Raw genomic sequence first — 23,659 nt, forward strand, 5'->3', positions numbered from 1 at the left:
GCCATTCCAAGTCAAGATGGCGCCGTGCTACATGAGACACCGCCTGCCGCGCAACCGACCGCAGCTAGCTCCACTGTCACTGGAGCTGGCGGGTCTGGTGAAGTCGCCGCTAAGAAGGCGACCAAGAAGGCTAACATCCAGACGAAATCTCCGGTAGCCTTTTCCCCTTCGGGCGCGGTGCCCAAAAAGAAACGCTTGGATGTGACCGTCGGGGACGTCCCCCTCGACGTGAGCATCACCAAAACAGTCCAGACCTTCAGGCGAGAGTCGGACCTGAGCTCCTGTCAGAGCGAGGGTTCTGGTTCTGAATACTCTGGATACACGGCCGAGGAGGAGGAGGACTCCGTCGAGGACGAGGGTTCTCGACTCACGGTCACTGTGAAAGGTAATGCCCCTGCGGCTCCAGCACGTCAACTGGACGCCGCAGGGAGCTCCCAGGCCTCCTCAGGCACCACTGCCCCTCCACCCGCCAGTCAAGCGAGTGAAGCGGGAGCAGAGGACGTCGATTCTGCAGCAGAAATGCTGGATCATCTCACAGTCTACATGAGAGCTCTGGCCAGAGTTGGAGAGGAGTTGCCACCTCCTCTCCCCTCTGAAGAGGCCGAGGATGATGATGAAATGCCCGGGCAGGAGCCTTCGGTTCCCGCCCCGTATGTCCTCTCCAGGCTGCCGCTGGTGAAAGGTTTCACCAAGGCCCTCCATTCCTCATGGAAGACACATAAAGACCCCAGGAAGCTGCCTTTTTCTGTGTTGGATTTGGTGGGCGGTGCGGAGGCAGGCATGTCCACCTGCCCTAACCTGGACCACCTGTTGGCACAATCTTTTCTGAGTTCCGTCAGACCCCAGTACAAAGATGTAGGCACGGCTAAAAACGGGCCGTTTGTTGGCCCCGTCGGCACCAACCCGCCGGGGTTCACTGTCCTGGAGGACAAGCTGCAGTCGGACAGGGCTCGTAACGCCTACCGGTCCGCTGCTCTGGCCGCTAAGGACCTAAATCTGATCCAGCTCTTGCTCGCTTCCACCAAGGACCTGGTCAAAGGTCTGCCCACGGGGGAGCACACAGCTGAACTGAACACTCTATTTGACATCATGCTGAAGGTCAATTGGCATGCGGTTAAGTGGATGGGCAGGTCCATGGACTACAACCTCCAGTCTGAGAGAGCCCGCTGGCTCGACTATGTCGACCTCGAGCCTAAGAGGGACGTGGGCGAGAAGCCTCTAGGTCCTCGCGGGGAGATGTACAAGTCTCTCATAAACATGGAGAACAGTCCCACCACCCTCATGGGTGGGGGCTTGGAGCTGCTGCAGGGTAGAGTTACCTTCTTCAAGGCGGCTAAGGACATCGTCGAGTCCACCACAGTGCCACAGGATGAACCGCAGCAAGCTAGGAGGACGTCCCGCTCCTCCCGCGCCAAGGAAAGGGGCCGCTCTGCTTCTTTTAAGAAGCACTCGTCTTCCTCCAGGGGAGCCTCTGCAGCCAGGGCGCCTGACAGGCCCCGCAGCAAGGCTGTGGTTCCCGAGCGCGCTCAGCCGCGCCGCCCGTCCAAGGATGGCAGGCAGCAGTCTTCATACCGCGGTGGCCGCGGTAGGGGACAGCGCAAATGACACTCTGAAGAGGGGAATTGTGCTGGGGCGGGGGTCCGAGGTGTCTCTCGGTCCCCCTTCCCCCCAAACGAGGGCGTTTTTCGGTACCCCGTGTCGGGGAAATGAAAATGTTAATTTTGATGCCTCCTGTGTCGGCAATAAACATGTTGAAAGAACAAAGTCTGTCTCTGTCCAACTCTCTCGCACTAGCACAGACGACCCCATCGTGCATGCCTCCTGTAGTAATGATGAAGTCCTGTCAGGACTCGATAATCAATCACAGGTTTTATCAGAAACCAGTAATGTTAATGTCAAACAATTATGTGGTTCCTCAAGCGCGCGAGTGGGATATCCCTCGCGTCGACAATATGAATCCTTTATGCATGCCTCCTGTAAGAATGATGGAGTCCCGTCAGGACTCTTTAATCAGTCAGAGGTTTTGTCAGCAACCAGTAATGTTAACGTCAAACAATTATATGGTTCCTCATGCGCGCGAGTGGATTTTCCCTCGCGTGAGCGATGCTATGAATTTAACCTTGAGTCAGAAATTCTGTCGGCCTACTATGAGCCCGGGTCAAGGGACAAGCATAAAGGCCTTAGAGCAGGTATTAAACGTAAAAGTTCCTCTCCTGTCAGGGGAGAATGCTTTAGTTGTGGGCGAGTCTGTTTATCAGTCGAATCGCTTTGCTCTTCCTGTCGCTCTATCGAGCCAAAACCGAACGCTTCCGGTTTCACCGGATACGGATTCGCTAGCTCCCCGCTTCCGGTCCGGCCGCAAAAGAGCTCCGCTAGTCAAGCGGTACAATCGGAAGGTGTTCCCACCTTGCGGCCTATTGAACCCCTGCGCTCCGCATCCGGGTGTTCCGGATACGGATACGCAGGTTCCCCACTTCCGGTCCCGCCGCAAAATAGCTCCGCTAGTCAAGCGGTACAACCAGAAGGTGTTTCCGCCATGCGGCCTATTGAACCCTTGCGCTCCGCATCCGGTCGTTCCGGATACGGATACGCAGGTTCCCCACTTCCGGTCCGGCCGCCAAAAAGCTCCGCCGTCACGGAAGCACAGTGGTGGGGTTTCTCTCGCTCAAAACACGCTAGCACGCTGTGCGCGCCAGTGGAAGTTATGCAACCCGAGCCATTGGGTACTTCGAACGATAACCAGGGGTTACAGGTTACAGTTCGCAGATATACCCCCGCTTTCGAGCAGGGTTATTCATACCAGAGCACGTGGTTTAAAAGCAAGTCTTTTGAGAGAAGAGATCAGCTCATTGCTAAGCAAGGGTGCTATAGTGGAGCTGGACAGGACCCAATCCCGCATGGGATTTTGGAGCCGTTATTTCCTGGTGCCCAAAAAGGGGGGGGGGCTACGTCCCATCCTGGACCTAAAGGCACTAAACGTGTACCTGAAGAAGTACGTTTTCAGGATGCTAACAGTACCCACCATGTTACGGTCGGTCAGGCAAGGGGATTTCCACTGTTCAGTGGATCTGAAGGATGCTTATCAGCACGTCCAGATTTATCCCCCACACAGGAAATTCCTTCGGTTCGCCTTCGAGGGTCGCCTGTACGAGTATACAGTACTCCCTTTCGGTCTGTCACTGAGCCCGAGGGTTTTCGTGAAAGTGACCGAAGCAGCCATCGCCCCGCTGAGACGGCAGGGCGTCAGGTTGGCGACGTACATCGACGATTGGATGATTTCAGCGAGCTCCGCCCACGAAGTGGCGCGTCACACACAAGTGGTTTTGGCTCACCTGAAGGCCTTAGGTTTCATAGTCAACCACGGCAAGAGCATGCTGACTCCAGCAAGTCGTCTTACATTCATTGGGGTCCTTCTGGACTCATCCGACATGTCGGCCCGTCTCTCAGAGGAGAGGGTGGACAGGTTTCGGGAATGTCTCGACTCCTTTCAAGTGGGCCAGGAGGTCACTTACAGGAGTTGCATGGTACTGACGGGAATGATGGCTTCCGCAGTACATCTGTTGCGTTTGGGCAGGTTTCATATGAGACCTTTTCAAAGATGGATGTTATCCCTCGGGATCCCGCCCTCCTTGAAGTACAAGAAGGTTACGGTTTCCCCTTCCTGCGCGATCGCCCTGTCTCCGTGGCTGGTGGAGGGGTTCCTCACCAGCGGAGTCTCGATTGGCGAGGTGGTTTCCCACAAGTCGATCACGACAGACGCCAGTCTCAGTGGATGGGGAGCCACTTTCGAGGGGCGCACAGCGCAGGGGCTTTGGCCTCTGGAGATGAGGGGTCGTCACATCAACTATTTGGAGTTGATGGCTATACTCCTGGCGCTCAAGCATTTCGAGCCTTGGATTTTGCATTGTCACGTCCTGGTCAGGACAGACAATACGACGGCCATGTTTTATGTCAACAAACAGGGGGGCCTGTCGTCGTTGCCACTGGACCGTCTGGCTCGAGAATTGACGGTTTGGTGCTTGTCGCGCCTCAAGTCGATCAGGGCCTCACACGTCCCAGGTCTCCTCAACAGCGGAGCAGATCTCCTGTCCAGGGGAGGTCCTCGCTACGAGGATTGGTCTCTCCACCCCAGGGTGGTGAGCCAGATTTTTCGCAAGTTTGGTCAGCCAGTGGCGGACCTGTTTGCGTCAGCGGAGAATACGAAGTGTCCGTTGTTCTTCGCGGTGAAGGGCAGTCCTCCCTTGGGGTTGGACGCCTTAGCGCACACGTGGCCGAGAGGTCTACTGTACGCGTTTCCCCCCTTCGACTTAATCCGACCCACTCTGGAGAGAGTCAGGAGGTTCGGTCTGGAGATGCTCCTGGTGGCTCCCTACAAGGGCACGTGGAGATCGGCGATCGCCCCTCTCCTTTGCGAACCGGGTTGGCAGCTGCCTCAGTGCAGGGACCTGTTGAGTCAGGCCAGGGGGGAGATCTTCCACCAAGGCCTGCAGGTCCTAGACCTGTGGGTTTGGCACGTGAAAGGTTAAACCTGCTGGCAGCCGGTTTTTCTTCTGATGTGGTTGATACCATTCAGAGTGCTAAGGCGCCCTCTACGAGGGCGTCTTATGATGGAAGGTGGAATGCCTTTGAGGACTGGTGTGAGTCGCGTGTTCCACCTGTGGTGGCTCATGTGGCGTCAGCCCAGGAAATTCTGGAATTTATGCAGAACCGCTTGAGAAGTGGTCTAGCATTTTCTACCCTTAGGGGGTATTTGGCGGCTATTAATGCCTGTCACCTGGGGGTGGCGGGCAAGGCACCTTCTAAAGTCCCGGAGGTCATCAAGTTCATGCAAGGAGTTGAACGGTTGAGGCCGGTGACTAGGTCTTTGTTCCCAGTTTGGGATCTGCAGGTGGTTCTAGGGGGCCTATGTCGGGCTCCCTTTGAGCCGCTTGTAGGGATGCCTTTGAAACTTTTGAGTTTCAAGACGGCTCTTTTGCTGGCTTTGGCCACGGCTAAAAGAGTTGGTGACCTGCAAGCTCTCTCGGTGTCTGCGGAGTGCATGCAGTTTATGAACAATGATCTCAAGGTGTTGCTCAAGCCTCATCTTAAGTTTGTTCCTAAGAACATGGTGGTTCCTAAGGAGCCTGTTGTTCTTCTGGCTTTTCATCCTCCTCCGTTTGTCTCGGCGGAGGATGAGCGGCTGAATTGCCTTTGTCCTGTCAGGGCATTGAAGGCCTACTGTGACAGGACTGCTGGTTCTAGAGCTTCTTCTCAGCTCTTTGTAGAAATGGGCAATGTTCTTGTCAGAAAGCCGGTGTCTAGACCCACTCTTTCGAGGTGGATTGTGGATGCTATTAGGCTGGCTTACTCTAGTGCGGGTGTGGAAGTGCCGGCGGCACTTAAAGCCCATAGCACTAGAGGTGTGGCTACTTCGTGGGCACTGGCAAAGGGAGTCTCCGTTCAGGAGATTTGTGTTTCGGCGAATTGGTCTTCGCCTTCTACCTTTGCAGCCTACTATCACCTGGATATCGAATCCTCTTCGCTAGCGCATTCGGTTCTGGGTGCAGTTGCCTCCTCTACGTCATAGAGGAGTCGGATCTTCCCCTCCCACAGGTGGGCATGTAGCCACCTGGGGTACTTTGGGGGGACCCTGTGTTTTCCTTATAGTGTGTCTTACTTATAAGGCGGACTTGTCCTTTTCATTTAGTTGAATGAGGCGGACTTCGGTCTGTCAGGGTCTCTCTTTATTTTCTCATGCCTTCACACCCAGGTCCGGTGGGCCTGGGACCTTCTGGGTGATGGGTCACGCCCGTTGGGGCTGTGCTCACCCGTATGAGGGGTGTGTGGGGGTATGAGAGTAGGTTGTGGCTTAGAGGGGAGTTTAAGAATCCCAAGTGGGAGGTCATCCTGGAATATTGACAGTAAACGGTAGGTTCCGTACGGAACCATTGTTTACTTAGATATGGAAGGATGACCTCCCACGTAATGCCCCTCTGTTTCACTGAATGTGGCAGAGAGTGGTATTAAGAGGATGTTACTTCCGCCTCCGGGGGTTTATATAGCCTGGAGGCGGGTCACTCCGGTTGAGTGACAGGCCCTTCCTACCTACGTTAGTACGGGAGCTGAAGTAGTTTCTCTGAATGATCGCCAGGGGGCGTCATTACCCAAGTGGGAGGTCATCCTTCCATATCTAAGTAAACAATGGTTCCGTACGGAACCTACCGTTTTGCATCACAACATCAGGCGTTACCACAGCGTGGCAGCCTCTGGAAGTAGGGATCATGGCGGGGTGCACAATCTCCCCGCTGGCCTTTACAATGGCAATGGAAATCATTATCAGAGCCTCCAAATGGGTGGTAGGAGGGAAAAGACTACAGTGTGGTCAGAGATTACCACCAATACGAGCCTATATGGATGATATAACAACACTGACAACAACTGTCCCCTGCACCAAGCGACTTCTGGAGAAACTCCATCAGAACATCACATGGGCGAGGATGAAGTTGAAGCCGAGCAAGTGCAGAAGCATCTCCATTGTAAAAGGTCAAGTCAAAGATCACAGATTTCATGTGGGCGGAACACCTGTGCCAACTGTTTCAGAAATGCCAGTGAAAAGCTTGGGACGATGGTATGATGCAAAGCTCAAGGACACCGAGCAGTTTGAACATCTCAAAAAGGATACCATCATGTACATGGATCGCATCAATAAGACCTTGTTGCCTGGAAAACTGAAGTTGTGGTGTTTTCAGTTTGGCATACTCCCAAGAATCATTTGGCCTTTAACTGTGTATGAGATCCCCATCACTAAAGTGGAAAAGTTAGAAAGGGTCATCAGCACACAACTGAAACAGTGGCTTGGAATTCCACGATGCCTGAGTTCCATTGGACTTTATGGAAACGGCAAGTTGGAATTACCCATTGCAGGTCTGGTGGAGGAATTCAAATGCACCAAAGCAAGGTTGGTCATGACCCTTACTGAATCTGAGGATGCCGTCATTCGAACAGCAGCCCCCCGCGTGGCAACGGGAAGGAAGTGGATTCCAGCAGAAGCTGTTCAGAATGCAAAGTCTGCTCTTCACTTCAGGGATGTGGTAGGCCAAGTCCAACATGGGAGAGCAGGTCTTGGACTCATCCCAAAAACTCCTCTGTGGCATGAAGCAACATCTGTGCAAAAGAGGCTTGTCATAGACGAAGTCAGAAGACAGGAGGAGTCAGAGCGACATGCCAAAGCTGTCTCAATGGCTAAGCAGGGCCGATGGACTAATTGGGAGAGTCTGGAGAAGAGAAAACTCAGCTGGCGTGACATCTGGGAAATGGAGGGTGCACGTCTGAGTTTTGTCATCAGAGCCACGTATGACCTGCTCCCCTCACCTCAAAACTTGAAGCTGTGGTACGGAGAAGATCCCGCCTGTTCCCTCTGTCAAACACCTGCAACCCTGAGACACATTCTGTCAGGGTGCCCTACGAGTCTTGCACAAGGCCGCTATACATGGCGACATAACCAAGTACTCAGAGAGCTGGCATCAACAGTGGAACAGAGACGAACCACAATAAATGCTCTCCCACAAAAATCAACAAAAAAGTGTCACTTCACAGCATTCGTACCAGCAGGCCAAGCTCGAGAGCACCACCCGACATCAAAGGATGCAAGCATTCTGCAGTCTGCTCGAGATTGGCGAATGGAAGTGGACCTTGACAAAAAACTTGTATTTCCCCCAGAAATAGTGCTTACAACACTCCGGCCGGACATGGTACTGTGGTCTAAAGCAGCAAAGCTGGCATATGTTGTGGAGCTCACAGTACCATGGGAAGAAGGGGTTGAAGAAGCATATGAGAGGAAGAAATTGAAATATTCTGACCTGGCAGCAGAAGCTTCCCAGAATGGCTGGAAGACCCTCATATTTCCAGTAGAAGTGGGATGTAGAGGCTATGTTGCAACATCTATGACAAGTGTGTTGAAGAAGATGGGGGTGAGGGGTCGCTCCCTCCAACAGGCAATTAAGGCTGTGTCAAATGCTGCGGAAAAAAGCAGCAACTGGCTGTGGATAAAACGGAAGGACAACAACTGGGCAGCAAAATAAAGACCTTTGGTATGCGGTCAGGCTCAGGCCTGACTCAGGGAAACGGACGCCCCTGCCATGCAGAGTCCAGTGGGGAAAATGGAGGGTATGGAACGGAGAGGAGTGTATCTGGGACGCCAGAAACACTGTTGAGTCCTCTGGAGACGTTGTGGGCTTAAATCAGTGAAACGTTGATGAAGAAGGGTGCCCACCTGATGACCTTAATGAAGTCCTACCCTCCCAATTCACCACTCCACTCTGACCGTCAAGAGCGCCAACTTACTCTAGGGATTGAAACATCAAGTTCTATTAGCTATACTACTACTTTCTGGGTATTTAAGTAGGATCTGAGGGGTCTAACTTGGGGTTTATCATGATGCTGAATCCATTGCAGGCATTTGTTTTGCACAAAAAAACATTCCGTGGGCTAGAAATGGCCTCAGAAAACGGTGCATGTATGGGTGAGCATTCATGTTAGTCGGAGGCCTTAGGGTTTTTTATCTCGTGCTAATCAGTCTAAAAGTGCAAAAGTTTGCACAGATGTAGCTCAGGGCATGCTCTAATGATTTAGCTAGGGCGCCCGAGTCTGCGACCTTCGGGGTCACCACAGCTCCAGAAAACACCCACAAAACTCTGAAAAGTGATGACTCAGCACTTTTCATCACTACGTCGATGGGAGCCCAACTTAATTTGGCCGCTGTGGCGACCCTGAAGGTCGTCGGCTCAGGCGCCCTAGCTAAATCATTAGAGCAAGCCCTGGGCTACATCTGTGCAAAATGTTGTGCTTTAAGACAAATTTGCACGAAATTAGCATTTGCTCCCCTTAAATCCCCACACTACATGTGAACTAGGTTGTTTATGCTTATTCATTTGCAAGTTGTCAATGCGAGCAGACCGGCTAACGAGGTGGGGAGCAGACAGATGGGGGCAGGGGGAGGGGAGGCGGGCACACCGATCAAAAACAGACAGATCAAATATCAAGGGATCTGCCGTTTGAATCCACAGGCAAGTGTATCCCCGCTCTATGCCTTGGAATTCATAGGGCTACCTGTGTAGACGGAGACCTGTGCTCAGAAGAGCACTGCTTTTAGTTTGTTTACTCTGTTTGTTGCTAGCCTCGCGTAACCATGCAGGCTTACTCATCTGCGAAGAGAAAAGCCTGGTGACAATATAGGCAGAGACAGTTCTAGGATATGGGGCTGAATTTTCCCGGAAGTTGTCTTTTTTTCACAGTGCGGTGTTCTTGCAAATGTATTCCCCGCTGGAAGAAATCTGGTCTACGTCTCCTGCTCCGTCGGTTGCGCTCGCAATAAACAAAACAAAAACATTGATTCAGGCAATGTTACACCTATTAAGAGCGAGTTAAGAGCTACAATCTATTATTGTTTTTTCGCTGGGGAATGTGAACAGACCCGCACCGCATGACGTAACGTCCGTGTAACACAGCACTTCCGCCACTTCAGCTAGAACCAACCGGAAGGTGGTTTGTTGCTATATTTTGAGTTCAATTTTATTTACTTTAAATCTATTATGCTTATAGGAGGAAGATTTTCCCCCAAAAAGTGTACAGAAAGTGTTAAAATCAGTTTTTTATGTGGCCACACCCACCAGTTCATTAAGTATGCCTGGTTGCCAGGTGGCAGGTGACCCACCCAGCTGAAGTTACACCCACAGAAAAGGGGAGGGGATGAGTTTATGGTGTCATTAAATCAGTGTTTTTCGATCTGGCCTTTTGACCCAGCTTTCAGGAAAAATGCAGGGAAGACATATTTTGTACATTATAACCACACCTGGAGCTCTATTAGAGTAATGTTAACTCAATAGACTTATACAAAACAGAAAATGTACAAAGCTTTGGCACCACCTCTTTAAGTTTGCAATTATTTAATCTCTTTGGTTGTACTGTTAAAATGCCTGTTGTTAATTTGATCCATTTGTGTTTGTTGTCGGAGACCATGGCATGGTGAATGGAGAATAAAATCCCTAAACTTGCTCTTGGTGTAGAATTCTCTTTAATGGGAGAAACTTTCGTTTATACAGTAAAATCACTCATCATGTACATTCAAGTGTATATTTCCATTGTTTTCTTGGCATACCATATGCAATAATTGTGCTTGTGTACTACACAATAATACCAGTGTAGCTGCAGGCATTTACAGTCAGCATTGCTGGTTTCAGCGTTGTAGTTTATAGGTTAGGATTTTCAATTGAGTTTTTAGAAATGTTTGAGTTGGTCGAAAGAAAATCTATCAGTGAAGCAAATTACACAATTTCTGAAGAAATAAAAACATCTGCGTACCTCTGTGCGGTTACTTAACAGGTGCAAGAATTCAAGCATTTTCATTTTCAAATCTGAATCAGGGATACACAAAATGTAATAAATGTAGAAATATGACAACCATACTATTTTAAATGATAGATAAATGAAGCATACAGTGGAAAGTGTCTGCACTCAAAGCATAAACCATAGTGGTCATAACTAGGGCTTAGTAGCTGAATTGAAGGTATACACTGTATTAAAGGAATATTTTTTTGTTAAAGCCAAAAGTTTTTTTTTATATCCTGATAGGAATCTTTTTTTCTTTCTTCTTTTTTTAGATTAGTTTTTGGCTTTTGTGCTTTTATTGATAGATTTTAAGTGAAGATGGACAGGATATGGAGCGAGAGACGGGGAGGGACAAGCAGCAAATGTCATCGGGTTCTGGACTCGAACCCACAACGGCTACATTAGAGCCGGACCGACACGTACGCCAGCTGTCCAGACCGGCATCGCCCCATCTCTCCATCTCTTTAATGAACAGAAAATAAACGTTCAGAGGGGTTACCATTACCAATATAATCAGTCAGATGGATGGAGTCTGAGTTACATACATTTACACACAGAGGTTTTGTGAAATGGCATGTATTGTAAATAAATCAATCACATCACTGATTGTGGTATAACAAAACATCTATTTGAAATCTTTAAATGACTTATAAGCTATTGTAAGGAAAGTCTTTATACAATACTTACTCAAGCAGTTAAGCAATTATTTAAGTAATTAAGTAATTCATTCAAGAATAAATCTGAGAATAAAACAAAACAGCACCATTGTATTGATAGTAAATACTTTAACGCTGCTATAGAGAAACTAGTGAAAAGAGTCTTGAACCAGACTTGAGATGGAGACTGGTCTCAAATACTATAGCCAATACATGGCAATTAAGTGCTTTGCTTTGATTTCTTTGGCATTTTGTTGTTGTATTGTTGACATACACAAAGATCCATTACGCTTTACATGATGCCTGATGTATAAGTTAGGCAGGTTGGTACTACAGTAAAAGACATTCAACACTAGTGTACCAATATTTTAGCAAATCTGTTTATAAACATAATTAATTTGATTGTATTTAAACATGTTATGTATACAATCAAAAATCCCATACATATATATACACATATACACCACAAATTACTTTGGAATATTTTAACAATTTATTGTTATCTATTTACAATTTACAGGTTAAATACACAGGCCAATAAAAAAGTGTGAATATAGTATATTATATAATAATAATTAAATTGAAGGCAAAACCTTTTTGAATTGAAATACATTTGACAAGAATTTGCGAATTTCCTTAGACTGCACTCCATAAATGACAGGGTTTAGGCTCCCGGGGACGATGTGAAACAAAATGCCTGCGAGCTTCCTATAGTCTTCGTACTGTGGGTAGCGATGAAGGGCAATGACAAGCATTCCACATAAAATCATAATGAGGTATATAGACAGGTGAGTGCTGCATGTCTTCAGGGCTTTACTGTTTAAAGTCTTGTTGTTACTGGTCAGGCAAGCAGCAGTGATCTTTGCATAGGTGACAACAATACTGCCTATGGAGGCAATGAACAGCACCACAGTAAAGGTAACACCGTAGAGATTATTGATATACACGCTCTCGCAAGAGAGCTTGAACAGAGATGCATTGTCACAGAAAGGGCTCATGATCATAGTCCTGCATCTGTTCAGCCGTATGGTCAAGCCAAGAAGAATGGCCACCAAAACAATGGCTACACCCCACGCAGACACAACTAACTTGATCACCATTTTACCACTCATGATGGTGGCATAGCGCAAGGGATTGCAGATGGCCACGTACCTATCGAAAGCCATGATCATGAGCACCGTGTGAGAGGTTGTGCCGAACATGTGCGTCCAGAACGCCTGGATCACACATTCATAGTAACTGATGAGGCGCTCAGAGGGAGGCAGCAGAATGTCTCTCAGCAAGCGAGGCAACATTATAGTGTTACCAATGATGTCATTGATTGGCAGGTTGCAAAAGAGCATGTACATGGGCTGGTGAAGGCTCTTCTCAAGGCCAATCAGAACTACAATCCCCACGTTGGTAAACATAATAAACAGGTAGCAAAGAAAGAAGAAGGCAAACGCAGATTGCGAATAATCCTCTGCAACCTTTAAGCCCTCCATCTGGAGTGTAAGGCTGTTGAAAGTGTAGTTTTCCTTCAACCTGAAACAAGATGCATGTGAGACAATCTGTAGTTGTACATACTTTATACTGGATATCGGGACACAACATACCGGTATCAACAATATGGCCTTTATCACAGTAGCTATTAGGATTTCAATTGAAAAAAGATATGATTAAGATTTTACAAGGTATAGCAAGCCAGTGAAAGAAACCTCAACAACTGAGTAATTTCTTCTTTCTTCTTCTTCCTACTTCTGTATTACATGACAAGATCATTTAGCATCATGTGATGTTACAGCCTATTTGAAAAATAAGTATGGAAAGTCTAATAAATTCATAGCAGTAATACCTGATTCGGTCCATTTTGTTGCCGTCAACTGATACGTCTGCTTTGACGGATTCAGTGATGAGCTCCGTCTCGATTTTTATACTGTAGACGTCTTTTCCATCTGAAGGATATAGATAATGATGTACCGCAAAGTCATGAAGGTCTCATAGCAACCATTCCCTTGCTGATAAAGTTGAACTATGAAACATTTGGTCACCATGGTGTTACTAAACATCAGGTCAATGTAAGTTACGTAATATGTTTCCCCACCTGCCCCAGCACATGCACAGGAGGATGCAAAATACAGATGTGACTTATAAGGAGCACATTGTAAGGTGGATGATGCAGAGCACACATTTAGGAACAGACTGGTATAACATGTGCAGCAGCCTCTTACACATGTTGAACGAACCAAGACTCCTGGCTCTCTCCCTTTCTGTAGAGGGCGTCAGTTTGGGCCTCCAGTTTGTTGTTAATCTACACTGCCAGGAATGGGTAACAGGCTCACATAGACATGAAAGGGGCTTGAGCCCCTGCCCTTTTAGCCATCTGTAAAAAGTGCCCTTTCCAGATCATACATGCCGTTTTTACTATGGTGAAAGAAATGCAAATGCCTCCTTTCCATGCCATAAATGAAGGCAGCATTCAAGAGAATTAATTGTTTGTCCAAACTCTCCTGAACTTGAATGCAGCATCTTATGTTGAAAGAATTGCCCTCTCTGTGAAATCCATGCCATTACACCACACCTCCAGTATTGACTTGATTATGCTTAGTTCAGTGTGGTGTCACGCACCGATGCTGCAACGCGTCGTGAGCTTGGAGGTCTGCTATTTTCAATATTTCCACCAAAAGGCCCTTTTAGAAATTTTAGCCCCAACATTCTCTGCACGTCCCTGGTAACAGGTGTCCGCCATTGACACAAGGATACAGAAACCATTATACTGACGCCATGGTACTGACACCAGAATACTGACACCAGAATACTGACACCAGGATACTGACCAGGATATATGACACTATACAGACACCAGGATACTGACACCATGACACTGACACCAGGATACTGACTCCATGATACTGACACCAGGATTAGGATACCAACACATACAGAGCATCACAAATACTCAAATATTAGGCTTGTCTGATGATTTAGGGGTTATGTACAGTAATTATCACAAAGGTTCTTCAATGCATAAGGACATTTTAGTCAGGAACACTCACATCAATGTATATATAACCATTTATTGCAACAAATGAGAAGTTCCCTAAGCTTTGTCCAAGCAGCTTGCAAGGCAAGATCCGAAGCTTCAGATCCAAGCAGAGCTAATAATAGTAATAATAATAAGCCTCCCTTACAGTGTACATGGAGCACTGATTGGATTATGACAGTGTGACATAATGACCTCAGTCAGAGCTGTGACTGAGGAATAGGAAAAGGAGATGATAGCTGATTACAGCTGAGGCGGGCAAGACTCTTGTCTTGTGTCCTGCATAAACTAACGCTAAAGCTTAATTTCCACGAGGCTCCATTCACTAGTTGAGGCAAGGTGATATGAAGTCTGTCTCAAGACCTGGCCTACTCTGCCTCTCATTTGAGGTTGAATTTGTTCTGATGGTTACCAATCAGAGACGGAGTATAAGTAAAGTGACATGTCACATTGTGGGTTTACACAGTATAAACCTGTGTAAATGTATAAAATGTAAATTTGAGGAGACAAGAATATATAATAACTATGTCGTATTTTACATATTTGCAATACTGAAAATACAAGATCTGAAAGTATCTTGATACTGATTACATAATACTTTTCCGTCCTAGCCAATACAAATACCAAAACTGCAAAAAAACAAATTTGTCAGTAATTTTTCAAATGTAGTACTATAGCTGCATTTCCTTCTAAGAACATGTTTTTGACAATGATGTGGCATGGGAACAATTGCCACGGGACGCACCTCACTGATATTACGTCAGGTAAATGCAAGTCATTATTCAGATGACTGAAAGTGATCTATAAAAGTAGGGACAGAGGAAAAGGTCTTTAGTTTAGTAGTGAAGGCAGGCTTGATGTGTGAATATTTGGAGATTGTTGAGATAAAGAATAAGGGAACAGAAGCAAGTGAAGCAGGTATTGTTATTACAAATTAGATTTTCCTCACATATCTTAAAAGTTTTAAAATGAAAATAATGTACTGCCACTATATCATGTAATGCAATATTTTCAGCTTGACATGTAGGCCTATGGAACAGAACTGTTACTGAACAAAGAATTTATAGCAAGGATTGCTATGGGAATTATAGCTATGTAACACTTAAAGTGAACTCAAGCTTAAAGGAACTGAATTTGCATTTTAATTCCTAACAGCTACTCGGGCATTTTGTTTACAGATTGAGCGTTATTGTCTGAGTCATAACCTCATCATCTCTCTTGTTTTAGGTTGATGGAAAACTACACTTACAACAGCCTCATACTCCAGGTGGAGGGATTAAAGGTCACAGAGACATCTATGTACCCTTTCTTTCTCTTCTTCTTGTTTTCCTACTTGTTTATTATGTTTGCCAACGTGGGGATTGTAGTTGTGATTGGCATCGAAAAGAGCCTTCACCAGCCCATGTACATGCTCTTTTGCAACCTGCCATTCACTGACATTGTCGGTAACTCTATAATGGTGCCTCGCTTGCTTAGAGACATTCTGGTGCCTCCCCCTGAGCGCCTCATCAGTTACTATGAGTGCGTGGTCCAGGCATTTACCACACACATGTATGCTGCATCCTGTCACACAGTGCTTATGATCATGGCTTTCGATAGGTACGTGGCCATCTGCAATCCCTTGCGCTATGCCACCATCATGAGTGGTAAAATGCTGATCAAGCTGACTGTGTCTGCGTGGGGTGTAGCCTTTGTTTTGGTGGGTATTCTTATTGGGCTATCAATACGGCTGAACAGATGCAGGACTATGATCATGAACCCTTACTGTGACAATGCATCTCTGTTCAAGCTCTCTTGTGAGAGTGTGTTTATCAATAATGTCTATGGCCTCACGTTCACTGTGGTTCTGTTTGCGTCCTCCATAGGCAGTGTAGCTCTCACCTACACTAAGATCACTGCTGTTTGCTTAACCAGTAACAATAAGACTTTGAACACTAAAGCCCTGAAGACATGCAGCACTCACCTGTCTGTATACATGATTATGCTTTTATCTGGAATGCTTATCATTGCTCTCCATCGTTTCCCGCAGTTGTCAGACTACAGGAAGCTCTCTGCCATTCTGTTTCACATCGTCCCTGGCAGCCTAAACCCCATCATTTATGGAGTGCAGTCTAAAGAAATACGCAAATTCTTGTCAAATGCATTTCGGTCCAAAAAGGTTTTTTCATTATCTTAATATGCAAATTCTACAAATCTTTTTGGAATTACATGTGATTGTTTAATTCTGCAAATCCTGCATCTGGATTTTCTTTTTTGCATTGTGCCGGTCTTTTATTCGAAAAGCAGCTCCCTTTGTGGCATTATGAATTCAATTCTAGCACACAGCTAATAAGTTTACATGGATGCTACCCAGGAAGCAAATTGAAAGAATAGGGACCATTCAGTTTCTTGCTTCTCACAATATGCTGCTGATTATTACATTACTAGTAAGACGCCTCAGGGCGACATGCAACCTCCAGGTTGCGCCAATCTTGGCCATCTGGCCAGTGATGTAATTCGGGGCCAGTTACTCATATGGAGACCCCTGGTACCCATATATGGAGATCCATATACTGTATATGGAGATATGCTGTGGGAGCCCAAACATGCTTACTCAGTTATTCGTTATGTGAAAGTCCTATGACATCTATACATTTGACATTAAACATACAATCCCTTTTATGCCCATACATGGAGATCCCTGTCTGTAGAACCAAGCCACACATATATGGGCTGTCTTGGCCATATGGATTCTATTCGTGTGGTATGTGGCCGATGTAGCCTCCATATATGGGCATTCCCATATGAAGTCTTGTTAGATATGGGCTTAATATTGATGACATCAGGGATCTCCATGTATGGGCATAAAAGGGATTCTGTTAGTGTGGTTCCCCTGACATCACAGTGAAGTCAGAGTGTGATGTCAGACTGGCAAACCCATTCTGTTAGAGAGGTTCCCCTGACATCACAGTTACGTCAGAGCATGATGTCAGAGCGGCTAACCCATAGACTGTAAAAAAAAGTGTACACGTCCGTCCTAATTTACATTGTTGCACTGACAAATACGTCACTTCATTAAGCAGAGAATGATACAGACATCAGGGCCTGGAATAGTCACCTCAAAGACAGAACCACCTTACTAACTTATTCTAAAATGAATGTTTTAGGATTTTCTTGTTCCTTATTTATTGTGTTTATTATGAATTTTTACATTTTGTTCATCATTTATTTGGTTTTGTATAGATTTAATGGCTGAGAAAGCCAGGACCGTATATGACAATAAACTTGAACCTTAAACTTAGCCTAAATGAGTAATGATTGGAATGTCTTGAATATTTATATTTATTTATATTTAATATAAAGAATATTTTGTATTTTAAAACAACATGCCAGACGCCAGAGGGTTGTTAACACATACTGTATGTTTTTAGGCCAGTAAGTAGTAAACTATACACCGTAGCTAGCAGCTATACTGTAGCATAAAACAACAGTAAACAATCAAAGCTTTAATGTTATTGGCAAATAATTGTTTTACCATCAGTTACATTAACAACATGTTAGCTACACAGTTTGGAAATGTAAAATATTTAAAGTACCACTCATTTTCAACATGTCATATACCTTAATTATCATGAAGGTGTACTCTTTGGCTTGCAGAGTACTGATCACATGAACCCACATGACATTTTTCTCATTAAACGTTTTAAGGCCAGAGACCCCCAAACTGATGGGGAGATGGAGCAGGGACCCCCTACCTTGTAGGGTGTTATTGTGCATTCAATACTATGCTATTAAAATAATAATAGATTCATATATTCATATTCATTTTAAACATGCATGTACAAGTGGCGTACCACTGCCATTTATAAACATAGGCCTACCTTATTAAATGAGAACCAATGTCAATACTAATATATATTTAAAGACTCATTACATGTTGTCTTTATTTTAAAAAAAAAAGAAAAAAATATATATATAAATTATATATATATATATATCGGTATATATATATATATATATATATATATATATATATATATATATTATTATTATTATTTTTTCCCAACAATTTCGGGGACCCCTGCAGTATCCCTGCGGACCCCCTAGGGGACGCCCTGTTGAAGACCCCTGCTCTAAGGTATATTAATGAAAATTTGAAATGAAAATGAGTGGTACTCCCCTTTAAGTAGTTAAGCAAAGTTCCACTCTCATAGCCTCGCAAGCCATCCCGAGCTACGTCATCACCAATGTGCTTCCTTTCTCTGGGAGAGTCTGGCTGTTGCGAGGCTACCACTCTCATACATATACTGTACATTCTACTCTTACATACAAGGGGCCCTATTATGCATGTCTTAATTACCGCCAGGTCTTATGTCTTAATTTAAGATGTGGAGGCGAGGCCAATGCCATTTTGGGATTATGAGTGTGGTAATCTGCACACTGCGCCACAGCACTATGCGGTAAACAGCCTTGAATTCATGGGTGGGGTGTGGTCATTACTCTAATCAAACCAGTGAGAGTATCGGCTGCCATTCCCTTTAAGATCAGCGCAATATGCAGCGCTATTTTCCTTGTGTGAAGTGGTGAGATTAAAAGAAAAAGAAATTGAAAGGAAGGAGAGATGTCAGATTCAGAATGACTTTTATTGTCACACCTTAAGAATACTTACAGTAAAATAAGGTTGAAATTAATTTGCCAAGGCTCCTCAGACGTGCAGTTCATTAATAAAGAAATCACACCTAGTGTGAAGTGAGCGGTGCTACCGTATATACAGTGTTATGCCTGAACGCGTTCAATGAATTTCATATTTTGGGCAAACGTGAACTGAACGTACTTTATTTCCTAAGTAAAGCCTGACCTGACATTGTGGGCATCTCAAAGTTAAATTGGATGAAATAACTGCTGTGTGTGGTTCTATATCGTTAATAATTTTGACAAATGATAGCTTGAAAAATGGGCCTGGGCATACTTTAGGCCAGATGTAGGCCATGCTTCAGAGCCTGGCCTTTTTTTGGGGGGGCGTACAACAAACTCTGAGTGCTTTGCGCCAAGATGTAGGCCAGATGTAGGCCAGATGTAGGCCACGCTTCAGAGCCCGGACATTTTTGGAGGCGTACAACAAACTTTGAGCGCTTTGTGCCAAGATGTAGGCCAGATATAGGCCAGAGCCCGGACAAATGCCAGATGTTGAGCTTAGCTCCTTCCAGGAGCACCACTCAAAAACAGTACAACTATATTACTATACATATAACTATATACTGTATAAAAAGCTTATCCAAGCATGAAAGCATGTCCATCATAATCACTGTAGCTTTATCTACAGCAGGGGTGTTCAAAGTGGGTGATGGGGCACCGTGGGGTGCCGCGACGGCAGTCCAGGGGTGCAGTGAGATAATTTGATAATATTTGAAATTTACTTGGACATTTAAAAATATATTTAGTATCATTTTAAACTTGAAGTACAAAGTTATTTTCAGTCAGTTCATCTTGTTTTCCTCGCAACATAATCGCTAAAATATGCTATAAATATAAGGTGCTGTTGGGAGTGAAAATTAGGAATATAATGTAGGGGTGCCTCGGATGAAAAAAATATTTATAGGGGTGCCCCGAGCCAAAAAAGTTTGGGAACCCCTGATTTAGAGTATATGCTTTCCTTATAGGTCAAATCACTTTCACCTATTAGATCATTAGTGTGGTTGCCCTAACAGGGCAAATATGGAGATGACTGATATCACAAATGTCTGACGTCATAGACCACGTGAGACTGACCCAGTTATGTCCATATATGGGCATTCCAAGATATGGGCTTAATATTGATGACGTGAGGGATCTCCATATATGGGCATATAAGGGACAAGGACTGACACAGATATCTCCATATGGCCATTAATTTATTAGTGAATTAATATTCCCCATTGACTTGAATGGGGAAAATTCAAACGCTGACAGAATTAATTTGCCAGTGTGACATGCGTCACGGAAACCACAATTGCAATTTCCCAGAATTGCATCTTTCTTTACCTGCCACTCAAAACCTCCAACCCCAACCATATCCTCTCTTGCCTAGCCGACTTCACAGACAAATCAGATATTCTCCTGTTCTAGATCCCACCTAACACCACGTCAGCCAGAACATAATGTGGGTACTGCTGGACTCTGCAGGTAAAAACGTGGTTCGTACAGTTACTGTAGGCTACATGTTTTTTTTCCACATGAGAAACATCCAACAGTCCTTTCCATCCCTAACCTTCATAAAGTTGTCAATGCCCATATTTCATCTCATCCTGGACTCTTGAACAGCCTCCCAGGCTTGCTAGCTCCATAACCATTTTTAAATCTAAATGAAAAACCCATTTTTATAAAATGGCATTTTTTTTTACCTCCTAATGGAAGAAATATGTATTCTCACTGATACTGTTATTGTGTGTTGCTGTCTTGTCGTCCTATCTTTCTTCCAATTGTTTATGATTTATGATTTACCCTTTGATTTTAAGTTCACTTTGTAACTTTGTTTAAAAAGGAGTTATATAAATACATTAGTTAGGCTAGGCATTCATTCTGAAATAGAAAAAAAACTGGCAACAGCCCTCTGCTCTCTTTTGAATAAAACCTTAATAACATGTTGGCTAATGCACATTATCAATTAAAATAATGCTGCAAGATAGACAAATAGATCCCTGCATTAAAAAAAAATACATTTCTATTTGGCACCAATCCATAAATTCATCTGCAACCAGAATAGGTATTCAATACACAAAAGACAAATACAAAACACAGAAGGTGAATTATGTTTATATGAGATTCATCACAATTACAGTACTGTAATTATAATAAACAAACAAATAAACAAATATATACATACATACATACATACATAGGCCTACATACATACATACATACATACATACGTACGTACGTACATACATACATACATACATACGTACGATGTACGACGTACGTACGTACGTACATACGTACATACATACATACATACATATGATACGTACATACATACATACATACGTACATACCGGTACATACATACATACAGTATACAAACATTTGCTGCTTAAAGTTATGGAAAAACTTGTTTGGACACAAATACATTAGTCAAGAATGTACGTATTTCTTTAGACTGCACTCCATAAATGATGGGGTTTAGGCAACCAGGAATGATGTGAAACATAATAGCTGAGAGTTTCCTATAATCTGACAAATGTGGGAAACGATGCAGAGCAATGGCAACCATTCCACAGAAAAGCATGAGCATGTATGAGGACAGGTGAGTGCTGCATGTCTGCAGGGCTTTAGTATTCAAGGTCTTGTTTTTACTGGTCAGACAAACAGCAGTGATCTTAGTGTAGGTGAGAGCCACACTGCCTATGGAGGACGCAAACAGAACCACGGTGAACGTGAGGCCGTAGACATTATTGATAAAAACGCTCTCACAAGAGAGCTTGAACAGAGATGCGTTGTCACAGTAAGGGTTACTGATTATGCTCCTGCATCTGTTCAGCCGTATGGTTAAGCCAAGGAGAATACCCACCAAAACAAAGGCTGCACCCCATGCAGACACAGTCAGCTTAATCAGCATTTTACCACTCATGATGGTGGCATAGCGTAAGGGATTGCAGATGGCCACGTACCTATCGAAAGCCATGATCATGAGCACCGTGTGACAGCTTGTACCATACATGTGTGAAAAGAACGCCTGGATCACACACTCATGGTAACTGATGAGGCGCTTAGAAGGAGGCACCAGAATGTCTTTAAGCAAACGAGGCACCATTATAGAGTTACCCACGATGTCAGTGAATGGCAGGTTGCAGAAGAGAATGTACATGGGCTGGTGAAGGTTCTTTTCGATGCCAATCACCACTATAATCCCCACGTTGACGATCATAATGAACAAGTAGGAAATCAAGAAGAAGAGAAAAACAGGATACATAGATTTCTCTGTGACCTTTAACGCCTCGATTTGGAGTGTGGGGTTGTTGTAAGTGTAGTTTTCCATCAGGAGATACGATGCATGACTCATACAATATGAAGTCAATCTGGAAACGAGAAGAAAATTATTCAAGTGCAAAAATAGTTCATTTAAACTTTGACCATGTAGCTAAAGAAGCCATATTGTACATCAGGCTGGAAGTTTGACCTGCATGTATATTATGATTGTAAAAGACATTGTAAAAGACACATTTAAGAGGAATGTCTAATTTGTTGTAATAATACCTGGCTTGCCTGCTTCTGTTCCCTTAATCCTTATCTCAACAATCTCCAAATATGCAAAAGCCTACAGCACAATACACCTTCACTTCAACACTAATGACCTCTTCCTCTGTCCCTACTTTTATAGATGACTTTCTGTCATCTGGATAATATTTTTTATTTATCTGATGGACTGTGATGTAATCGTTTCAACCGGTCTCTTGACAATTGTTCGACATTGTGAGCAGGGTATTACATTAATCTGGTTGTTTTAATAGAGGTCCGATGGGAGTGTAGTCTATGGCACTCAAGTTGAAAACAAAATACACGTCTCCATTCCGACATGTCTCCTTTCCGACATCTAACCCCATCCCTAACCCTATCCCTAACGTCTATGGAAGTGTTGCCAGTCCGACAATAAGAAGTCAGTGTTGGAATGGAGACATGTTGGAATGGAGAGCACCCCCCTGAAAACATAATGTTTGTCTTTTTAAGGGGCCAAGGCCGTGGGGGCCCTTGGTCCCCTCTTGTTCGTCTTCCACCACTTTTTGCAACCATGCAGTCGTTTTTTACGAAAGTATGCAATATGGTTGACGGATATACAGTACCAAACTGTGAAAACACAAAATATATGGCCAAAGACCCCCATCTAAAAATATATAGTTCCAGGGACCCCCAGAAGCAAGTAGGCTATTTGAGTTACAAATGTTCGCTTTAAAAATACATACACATACAGTATATTCAAAGATTTGCACAAATCTTCACATTAAAAATACATACTCATACAGTATATTCAAAGATTTGCACAAATCTTCACAACTTAGCACTCAGTGCCGCATGGTGAGCTTGACTATCTGCTATTCTTCAATAGCTAAAATATTAAATAATTCCTTACATGAGTGCAACTGAAATGAACAGAAGTGGAACCGCAAACCACTTTAGCATGTTCTGTATTGCATGTATTGGTCCAGGGGGTCCCCATGCAGCTAAAGTAGTTCACATACTGTAGCATTAAATGTAACCACTTTTTCCATTTGTATGTTGGCTATTCAATAATAGCAGATCTACAGCTGCTAATTTCCTGGTTACATTCAATGTTCTATTCCAAATGTGTTAATACCTACACTGTCACTTTAAGACTTCACTGCAGTCGCAACCTAGTCAGTCGTGAGACGTCATACAGCTGCGCCTGCCTTCAGTGCATGCAGGACAGGATTCACTGAGAGGAGGTATGGTTTGCTCTGTTAGAGTTAATGTTTTATTTCGTTTTGTAAGCAGTGTTACTGTAACACTACAGTATTCAACTATAAATACTACTAGTAAGATTGTGATTATGCAGAGATGTCTAATATATAAACATAAGACACCTCTGCATAATCACAATCTGTATTATGTTTGATGTAGAGTCTGTTATGCACTTTTGTAGAAC

General features: G+C 44.5%; 3 protein-coding genes across 3 annotated transcripts; 1 reads left to right on the forward strand and 2 right to left on the reverse strand.

Moving 5' to 3' along the window:
* Nucleotides 1–11,596: 11,596 nt before the first annotated feature.
* On the reverse strand, nucleotides 11,597–13,786 carry LOC308304702 (olfactory receptor 1500-like; the record flags this gene model as incomplete). The annotated part of the gene is made up of 2 exons (XM_080749328.1): nucleotides 11,597–12,593; nucleotides 13,782–13,786. 2 exons carry the CDS (start codon nucleotides 13,784–13,786, stop codon nucleotides 11,597–11,599), a joined length of 1,002 nt encoding a protein of 333 aa, XP_080605454.1.
* A 1,479-nt stretch (nucleotides 13,787–15,265) lies between these two features.
* LOC308304043 (olfactory receptor 8G17-like) lies at nucleotides 15,266–16,219 on the forward strand (the record flags this gene model as incomplete). The annotated part of the gene is made up of 1 exon (XM_080748603.1): nucleotides 15,266–16,219. The coding sequence occupies exon 1, from the start codon at nucleotides 15,275–15,277 to the stop codon at nucleotides 16,217–16,219; it is 945 nt and encodes a 314-aa protein (XP_080604729.1). The 5' UTR covers nucleotides 15,266–15,274.
* Nucleotides 16,220–21,097: 4,878 nt separating this feature from the next.
* LOC308304703 (olfactory receptor 8G17-like) lies at nucleotides 21,098–22,036 on the reverse strand (the record flags this gene model as incomplete). The annotated part of the gene is made up of 1 exon (XM_080749329.1): nucleotides 21,098–22,036. One exon carries the CDS (start codon nucleotides 22,034–22,036, stop codon nucleotides 21,098–21,100), a length of 939 nt encoding a protein of 312 aa, XP_080605455.1.
* Between the last annotated feature and the right edge of the window lie 1,623 nt (nucleotides 22,037–23,659).

The sequence above is a fragment of the Nannobrachium achirus genome (assembly GCF_963921795.1).
Source record: "Nannobrachium achirus genome assembly, chromosome: 19".
Classification (NCBI taxonomy): Eukaryota; Metazoa; Chordata; class Actinopteri; order Myctophiformes; family Myctophidae; genus Nannobrachium; species Nannobrachium achirus.